Below are 9770 nucleotides of genomic sequence, written 5' to 3' on the forward strand. Positions count from 1 at the left end.
CTACTGGATGATCTTTGAAGTTGTCCCTTCAATTAATACTTCATAACCATTCAAGAACAACGAATCTTATTGTCCACCTCACATCACACTATTCCACAGTCTGATTTTCATAAAGATATCATTTAGAAGAATATCATGATATCTACACTGTAACTCAGAAAACTATGTCAAATCTTTCAGCTGTTCATTACTCTTGTTACAGTCTGTACTGCTTGGATCAATGTTAGATCAATCATAGGTTAAAATAAACGTTATAAACGTTAGACCCTATATCTTAAAGTTCAATAAATCCTATTATTCCATTGCTTACAATGTAAGCAAACACCCTTTTCATTTTCCATTATCTATATATATGTTTGACTCTGATTACCCGTGAGTATGTATGCCCTCTATAGAAACTAATTTCTTGATAATAGAATGATCTGAAATTCTGCTTATGGTTTTTTTATACTCCCTAAGGTTTTACGTACAAGATAATTTTGAGTTCACCACCCGTAAGAGATGTTAATACCGAAAAAGACATTTTTGGAAATGAAAATGATGATAAGTACGATTTCATGAAGAGATGACTAAAATGTTAACCAATATGGGATTTGAATACATAACACTCACCTTATTAAAGTGATACTCTAACCGACCGAGCTAATCAGCCAGCATCTGAGGCTTCAAAATCATTCTACCAATCAGAGATGAAAATTATCTATTTATATCTTTGCTTATTGTATTTGTTTCAAGAATAAAATAGAATAAAAGAATAAAATTCAATGTATATTTTTCCTCCCTGGCAATGCTGGGCAGGTCTGTTTGTTATTATTACATTAGTCTAATGAGAATCTAGCAGCAGATGCAAAAAGCTATAACTCAGGGTTTAAAATGAACACATTGAAATGTTATGTTAGTTACACAGAACATACAAGAAATATTCTTTAGATACAAACAGAAAACAACTCCCAATATTGGTGCCAGTGCCCAGTTCACTTTTAAAATCACTGTCGTCACCTTTTTTCAAGTTGATAACCAAAACAACCTCTTTCTTCACATTCTTTATTTTAATACGAACATCTATTCTGGCGGCACTTGGTTGCGTTAAAAACCTGAAACTTGCTCAGCTTGAACTTCTGCTAATCAAAGGCATGACTCAACCAGCGACCTTCACAAACTTGTTAAGTTATTAGTGATGTTTGGGAGCATTGCTGATTACTACGCGAGGAGTGACAGGCGTCTTAAGTTTTTAGGGCTACACTTCTTTAACTGAAAATAGACCGAGATTGTTTTTAACAATCTCTGTCAGTCACAGACTTGGAAACTGATTTGCTGTCAGTGTGTCATGGCATTTGATTGCTGTTTTTCATGTTGTCATATCTTCAATAATTAGCAAGTTTATAAGGTCTCAAGGCATATCTAAAACTTTCAACAACAAGCATAAGATTTGCATTTTTGTGTTGAATGCTATTGCTAATCCATGGTAGGAGTTGTCTACACAACAATCATAACCTCAACAAATACATTCGCCTTTTTAACACATATTTATTGGGTATGTTACATACAATTAATTAAATGTGTATCGCTATTTATTCCTGGTTCATACGATGAAGATGAAAGCCAAGCAATGTTTAAATGTCTTATTACACAGTGAACTCAGGAAAGAATAATCTTATTTCATATTATATACTATATTCCCGTAGATGAATATAAAACTACATATCATTACCTAATAGTAAATGTGAGGAATGTATATCAATATCTTTAACCAGTTTTAGTCACTTGATGACACTATAAAGGAGTGTGTGAGATGCTCAAGGCTAAATGTGCATCCATGAGAGAATGAAATTTGTGAGTATTAGTTCTATGGGTTCCGCACAAGGTCAAGGCAGTCAACAACATCTCTAGACGTGTAAATGCTACTCATCAGAGATTACTTGCATTGCTCCCACGTAATTGATAATATAGTATACATGACAACTCAAAGATTATCCATTCAATTCTAGCATTAGTAGTATAAACCAACTTTCATTATGAAGACTGAGCAATCAAAAGGTAGCCACTATCAGTATTTGTCATCTGTGATCATCAAACAGTGCTTAAATATCTCAGATGCCTATTGGTAGCAGAAATAGCAAAACAAGCTGCAGGTAGAGTCAAAAAGAATATTTTTGTATAGCTAGTCATTTGAGATTCCATCCACATCCATTTTTACCCTTTTTGTTTTCGGCGCCTCCGGTAGATCTTGCTCATGTTTCAAATCAAATACTTCAAATTCGCTCTCATCTTTAGGCATGAGAGCGGAAAGGTAGGACAAAGCTGATGGCTTGCAAGCTATCAGAGGAAATGCTGCATTGATGGGATTATCCCTGTCATCGCAGTAGTAATCAGTGTCTCCTGTTTTAGCTACAAACTTAGTCAAAGCATTTTCTGTATTTTTCCGCTGCGCAGACGCCTTTTCCCTGACTAACTGGTAGTCGGTGGTCGGGTGTCGCTGGGCAACTGTCTGAATGTAAGTGTGCTTATCGGGAAAACTAGGAAGATTTTCATGAACATACGTCGGCTGAACAGTGCTGCTGTTTACCGCTAGAGGTTTTAACCTCTGAGTGTCGGTCTCGTTAGCAGGCGTCTGCACGGGATAACTTCTCCGTAAAACTGAATCAGCGAATGGCCGAAGACCTTGTAATGATATTCCTGAATCTATGAGAGCCAGACTCAGGTCACAAACCATAACCTGCAGAAAAAAACAACCTCGTGATAATTGATTGATTCCAAATAATGATATATACATTATTAAATCTTAAGCCATCTTTATTTTGTATTTCATACACATTCATCCGTAGTGAATAAGTCATCGACTGCAATCTTTTTACTCGAGTGCAGATTGCCAATCATAAAGCATGGCAATCTTAGAAAATTTTACTTGCACTCATAGCCAATGAATTTTGTTGCCAACAAAAACCAGTGTTTTCAAACATTTACTGTAAAACACCAGCACAATGATCACTAATCATCTGTCTTCTATGAGAGAAACTTGGCGTTTATAAAATGGTCAAACCTCAACATGAGATGTTAATTTAATTCGTACCTTCTACAGTATTACATGTAGCATAATACAAATATATTATATAAAAATGTGTGAGAAAAACTAAACACAAAAACCTAAATTATATGTAAAGCTAAATTAATTGAAAACTAATAAAATGCATTTATTGTTACTCTATCTTAGAGACATCTGAGTGGAAGTGTAGGCTCAGCACACCTAGGGTCAGCGGTAGAGTGATAAAAATATGACGTGTGACTTACTTGAACTATATATAATTTAAATAACCATAATTATTATATTTTAACATTTCTCCTAGTTTTTACCAATGTTCACCTGTTTAGAGATTTTGGCCCTTGTATGTTAAAAACCATTTTATAACTATGTCGAGTAGAATATTTGCCCAAATTTTACGTTATGTCGAAAAATTTCATCTGTAGAGGTGATACAAGCGGAGGATTGACTCTACAAGACTGGTGACTCACATAGTACATTCCCCATAATGAGTAACATCTACCGTAGCATCAAACATTTGTAGGCACAGCAGTCTTGATTAAAGACCACTGCCTCTTCTCACTAGACATGTGATTAATTTTTGCCTAACTACACAAGCTGAGATTCAGGCAATCCAGACAGTTTGGAGTTGTGGTATCAAGCTTTCAATTCATAGGTAAATTATTAGAGCACGAAAAGAAATGATGGTGATAGCTCCACACCTGAATAGATTCAAGACCAACATGATGCAAATAGTCAAATTAGTAATGCACCGATTATGAGCAAATTATTACAGGAGGCTTTTCAATAAATGTAGATGTACAATTGCAGACAAGTTGGAGGGTTTATTATAGCTGCGTCAAACCATCATAACTTTATACCACAGAGACACAGATTGCTTAAATGAGTTAGCCCTAATGGTGCTGGTTGTGTTATGTTGCAGCGCAAGTGAATATTATGATATTGATAGAGTAAATATTTCACTGCAATGTAGAACATAATTAATGAGGTTAAAATAACAATTAACTACTTTATTAGTTTTTGAACAAACCAATGCTTTTTGTTAGGATGCTAGTAGGATGTTACAACCCTACTAATAGGCTACAGCAGTTAAGTGCTAAAATACACAGGCTAATTATCTTCATCTTATGTCTGAGAAGGTAACTCCAAATTGAATGATTGGCCTGACATATCAAACAGTTTTACAATGTGTCACAAATAGCGTTAACTTCGATGATAAAAAATTCCACTAAAAAGCAGCATGCTCTCATTATGCCTTGCTGTCCTGCGCATACACCACCTGTTATACTGTTCAAAAAATGACTAAAAACATGAAAATACTAAATAGAGCCACATTCAATGCATGACAAGCTTTAAAACCTGACGACGCTGTAAAATCTATAGATATTACACAATGCCTCACATGTCAAACATTAAATCTTGCACTCATAACAGCATCACATTGATTATTGACCTTCTGTGGGAGACAGAATGTACGAATCACAGCATTGTACAAACAAGTTTCGTTTAAATGTTACGCAGGTAGAAATCCCAAAAAAAAACTTTTGTTGTGGCACGAAAAAACCAAGAGCTAATACTTATAACAAGTAGTCATCCCATCTAAGACTATCACTGAAATGATGCTGAATTTTTTAGAGGTTGACACCTAAGCGCTTACTAACCTGTGATCTGTTTGCCACCTCTGAATGGTGTTTGGCAGATTTACCAATTTGAGAAATGAAGCTCTGAACCATCTCAAGGAGTGACTCCAGCGCGAGAGGATCTACTGCTGAGTAGCCGCCAGCACGGATAATAGCAGCTACCGAACTGCTCATTGCTACTCGATAAGGACTTGTATCCTTGGATCCCATGATAATCTGCTCACCTCACCACCTACACGAAATGGCCAGCGTTTACAATTGAGCCTGTTGTTGCACTTTTTACATATTGCTAAGTCTTTGTATAATTAGTTTAGTTACTTCGGAACTGGTGATAACATTCACTAAGATATCAGCACTGAAACCAGCTCCCGGAAGCTGGGGTGATACTTAATACACAATCATCGGTTAGCAATTTTTCTCTTTTAGTTTTACTTTTAAACAGCAATAGTACTATTATTGTATTATTTGTATAGTATTTGTGCAATCCTTTTCGTCATAATTGACTAACTCTGATAGATGAGAGAAGGCCAAGATATTATACAGGTTACAAAAAGACAAAAACCTGTTTTGTTAGTATCGAACTCTCAATTTTGCTATTACTGTTAAAAAAACTACTACAAACATGCATTTCGTTCCTATTGCTGCTGATAAATAAGGTACTGTAGTTTTTTTTCGTCTTACACCAATATTCCAAACACTTTAGCTAAAAAAAGTAGCATCGGAAGGCTTGGATATATCTTAAGAATACGACGGCTCCAAATGAAAGAATGATAGTCAAATACTCTTTGCAGAGATGTTAGAAGTTTAATGATTAAGTACAGATCAACATTTCCCAAAAAAAAAGCTTTAAAAATGTATGGACAACTACGTCACTGTTTGTCAATATTTACAAAATTAATAGACTGCTTTTCAAGCAAGTAATGATTACATACATGAAGTCAAATTTAAGAACATATCAAGTCTGAAATAAGACATTAAACCAGTTGTCTTCCATAAAAAACCGTGCATGAAAGCCTGCAAGTTTGAATGAGGAAGTTCTAAAGTTACACACAATAGTAAGAATAAAACCGATGAAAGCCTGGCCACCTGTTGGCCACCAGATGTGGCCACCTGTTAAGCATCATAGAAGTTGGAAGAGGCTGGAGAGGCTAATGCATTATGAAATAGAAAGCTGAAATGATACATGATTCAAAGCAAAGTGAAGAATGATAAATATTGAGGAAGAAATATGGCCGAAGTTTGGAAGAATCCTGCAAGCAGAGGACACTTACATTGCATTCTCATCAGCTTACGACGAGATAGTAGATGATTGTACAAGGACAACAATGACCACAAAATCAGCAGCTTGTGATAAGCCGACATCAATTTTTGCGAACTCCAGAAGCTACCACCAAAGTTTTCTACCAAGGATCATATGCAAAATGAGGAGCTGCTCAGCTGAGAGCTAAACATGATCAGCGGTATTGCTGAACCTCAGGCCAAACATATCATAGTGCACTATTAAACATATGAAACACTATTATTACACTAACGGTGACAAAGAGTGTTTTACAAGGTCAGAGGTAATTCAGGGGTCATACTGATCAGTATATAAATAAGGAATATGTATGTTAATTTTAGGGTACTGTAACATTCGATGTATATTCTACGCATCGGCGCCTTCCAATTCTACTAATCACGTGGCTCTCATTATAATATTATGTGTTAGCTTTATCAGCTTTGTATAATATTATGTGTTAGCTTTATCAGCTTTGTATAATATTATGTGTTAGCTTTATCAGCTTTTGTTATGTGTTAGCTTTATCAGCTTTGTTATAAGTTAGCTTTATCAACTTTGTTCAAAACTACGTGTCTTATACTAAAACTTTCTTTTCTGGTCCAGACCTGCGAACAATACACTGCGTTTCAATTCTCCAAACAATATTCCTTACTTGAGCAACTTATAACCAACATATTACACGGTGTCAGGAGTGGGATGTTTCACTGAGCTGGCGATCCCATATCCTTTCTCAATGTGTTGCGTTGGTTAAGTAGAGCCATGTAGATGTCTCCAACCGCCTTGGACGTCTTCTCATGCAGGCGTTTGGCTGTCTGAACAGATTTCTCTGCAAGTCCATTGCTGGATGCGTGGTAAGGGCTAGCTAGATCTTATGTGTTCAATATTCCATGCTCGCATGAACTTTCTGAGCTCCTCTGAACTGTACGGCTGACCACAATCTGATATTAGAGTCACTGGTCTACCAAATCTTGCGAAATGGGCTTTCAGTTTCTTAATCAGGGTCGCTGCAGAGGTGTCGCGAAGTGTGTCAATTTAATACCAGCCTGAGAATGAGTCTACAGTCACCAAATACGTAATCGATCTCCAGTAGAACATGTCAGTGGCTACGATGCTCCACGGTTGCGACGGTACAGGATACGATAGTAACGGTTCTCTCGGCTGGTGATTTCTGGATGTCTGACATATACTGCAGAGAGCTAGTGCTTTGTCGATGTCACTACTCCTGCCTGGCCAGAATACTATGTCGTTGGCACGTCGCTTGATTGCTTCGATGCCAATATGTCCTCGATGGAGCTGCTGGATATAGTCGCCTTTAAGCAATTGAGGTACATTAGCACGATCACCTCTGTAAACTACACCATTCTCAACAACGAGTTCATCACGAAATGCGAAATACGGCTTGATATCTTTGGCTACACTGGCCTCCTTTCTGGGCCATCCAGTCAGTATGAGTTCACTTATCATACTGAATACGGGACCACTGGTTGTGGCTTGCTGTAGCTCTAGATACTTCTGGTCGGTTATCGGCGTTACGGCGAGTACGTCAAAGTCTATGTGTTCGTTATTGTCATTGTCCGGTAAATAGGCGCGAGACATTGTATCAGCGAGGTATTGTGTCTTGCTCTTCCTGTATATGATGTTTAGATGATACGGCTTCAGCTGTAGTAACATACTCTGAAGTCTCCTAGGTGCTGCGGATGACAGCTTATTCATAATCGATACGAGCGGCTGATGGTCGGTTTCTACGTAAAGTCTCTGAACACATATTCTCTGAATCGGTAACAGGCGAATCTTATGGCCAGCAGTTCTTATTCTATCTGAAAGTAGTGTTTCTCGGTATCCGTCATAGCTCGGGAGGCAAAACTGAAAACTCTGTTGTCCTAAAGGCAGGCTGCCCCCAGCCCAGATTGCGAGGCATCGCAGATAAGTGTTACTGGCTTATTGACGTCGTAATAGGTAGGAGTCGTTGCGTTAGCGATCTCGTCTTTTATGGCTTTCAGCGCTTGTGCCTGCTGTGCCTCCCAGGTCCATGCTGTGTCTTTACGGGGTAGGTCGTTTAGTACGACAGTCTTCTCGCTCAGGTGCGGTATAAACTTGGCGAGATACTTGACCATGCCTATGAATCTCTGTAGTTCTTCTACATTAGTTGGGCTTGGCATGTCGGTGATTGCCTTGACCTTAGCAGGGTCAGGTTTCAGTCCCTGATCGGTTAGTACGTGCCCTACATATCGGACTTCTGTCGTTTTATACTTGCATTTACACGGCGACAGTTTGAGGTTTATCTCCTGCAGTCGTGGCATTACTCTCCTGACGTTGGAGTCGTGTTCATCCTCAGTCTTACCAGCTATAAGAATATCATCCATTATTATTTGGCACGGATAGTCGGTCAGCGGCTGTTCTATAGCGCGCTGATATACGTCTGAGGACAAGCAGAGTCCCATCGGCATACACAGATATCGGTATCTGCCAAACGGTGTACCAAACGTGGTAAGGTATGACGAGCTCTCTTCTAGTGGTATATGGTAGAAAGCTTCTTTCGCGTCGACTACAGTAAAGTGCTTAGCTCCAGATATGTTTGCTGCTACCTGTTCGATTGTCTTAAGTGGGTGATGAGGTCGTTTGATAGCCTTGTTCAGGTCACCCGGGTCGATACAGATATGTACGTCGTTACTGTCCTTGCCGGTTACTTCGAGTGCGGATACCCAGTCGGTAGGTTCGGTTACCTTGGTGATAATACCGCGATCCTCTAGTCGGTTTAGAGCTGCTTCTACTTTGTCACGTAGAGGCGCTGGTACAGAGTAGACAGGTCAAATGACTGGTGCTACTTCTAGATCTATCGTTATCTTGTAGTTACATGGCAGTGTACCTAGTTTGCCATCAAACAACTCTGGATAGTCTTCTAGTAGCTTGGCTGGAGCCTGCGGCTTTTGCTCTACTTCGAATACTTCCTGACTAAGTGTTACAAGTCCTAATCGTATACTATCACTAAGTCTTAGTAGGCATCTGGGGTCGCTATCGACTAGTTTGAATCGCAATTTCGACTGAGGGTGCGGTATAACTACGGATCCTACAGTCACTGTCTGAGCACCTCTAAAGCCTAATAGCGTGCTAGTACGTGATCGGTCGATTTTACTGTGTAGTCCTATACGGCGTACTTGATCGAGCGAAATTACATTTACTTTTGCACCTGTGTCAATCTTAACCTCTAGCGAGGTGTCATTGACAGTAAAATGAGTTTGTATGTCTCCACGATTGTTACACGGCAGTGATACTGTTTCGATACGGAAATCTTCGTGATACGATTCTGTGAGTTAATCTACAGTTCCTGGCTGCTTTGCACCTGACCTGCACAGTTTTGCATAGTGATTGAGTTTACCACAATTGTTACATTTATGACCATACGCTGGACACTGTTTCGGTGAGTGCCGTTTCCCACAGTTACGGCATGACGATGTGCTATGACTACTTGCAGTTCTGGGTCGTGTTGACGATTTAGCATGATTACTACTACAGCTAGTGTTACTGTTACTCAGTCATTGCGTATACAATTTGCGTTTTACTACGTCTACGATCGATTTACTGAATTCGGCTGCATTCTGCTCTGAAAACTCGTATATCTGACAAGTTTGTATAGATTTGGCTAGTGTTAGGTCACTGTTTCTGAGTAGTTGCTTACGTACATTATCATTACGGATACCGGATACAATTCTGTCGCGTAATAACTCATCTTGCAAGTCTCCAGAATCACATTGCGCAGCTTTAGTTCTAATGTCTGCTAAGAAAGTTTGGAACGGCTCACCTTCTTTTTGGC

At 38.8% G+C, this 9770-nt stretch overlaps 1 protein-coding gene across 1 annotated transcript; it reads right to left on the reverse strand.

Moving 5' to 3' along the window:
- Nucleotides 1-1538: 1538 nt before the first annotated feature.
- On the reverse strand, nucleotides 1539-4907 carry LOC137393739 (transcription initiation factor TFIID subunit 8-like). Its single transcript, XM_068080422.1, has 2 exons — nucleotides 4702-4907; nucleotides 1539-2716 (listed from the first exon to the last, which is right to left on the reverse strand). Exons 1-2 carry the CDS (start codon nucleotides 4888-4890, stop codon nucleotides 2162-2164), a joined length of 744 nt encoding a protein of 247 aa, XP_067936523.1. The 5' UTR covers nucleotides 4891-4907; the 3' UTR covers nucleotides 1539-2161.
- Between the last annotated feature and the right edge of the window lie 4863 nt (nucleotides 4908-9770).

The sequence above is a fragment of the Watersipora subatra genome, chromosome 4 (genome assembly GCF_963576615.1).
Source record: "Watersipora subatra chromosome 4, tzWatSuba1.1, whole genome shotgun sequence".
Classification (NCBI taxonomy): domain Eukaryota; kingdom Metazoa; phylum Bryozoa; class Gymnolaemata; order Cheilostomatida; family Watersiporidae; genus Watersipora; species Watersipora subatra.

Excerpts from the sequence above, each read along its gene's own strand:
- LOC137393739 (XM_068080422.1), bottom strand. The coding sequence starts at position 4,890 with ATGGGATCCAAGGATACAAGTCCTTATCGAGTAGCAATGAGCAGTTCG. Across the intron at positions 2,717-4,701 it reads AGGTGGCAAACAGATCACAG|GTTATGGTTTGTGACCTGAG; the intron begins GTTAGTAAGCGC and ends TTTTTTCTGCAG.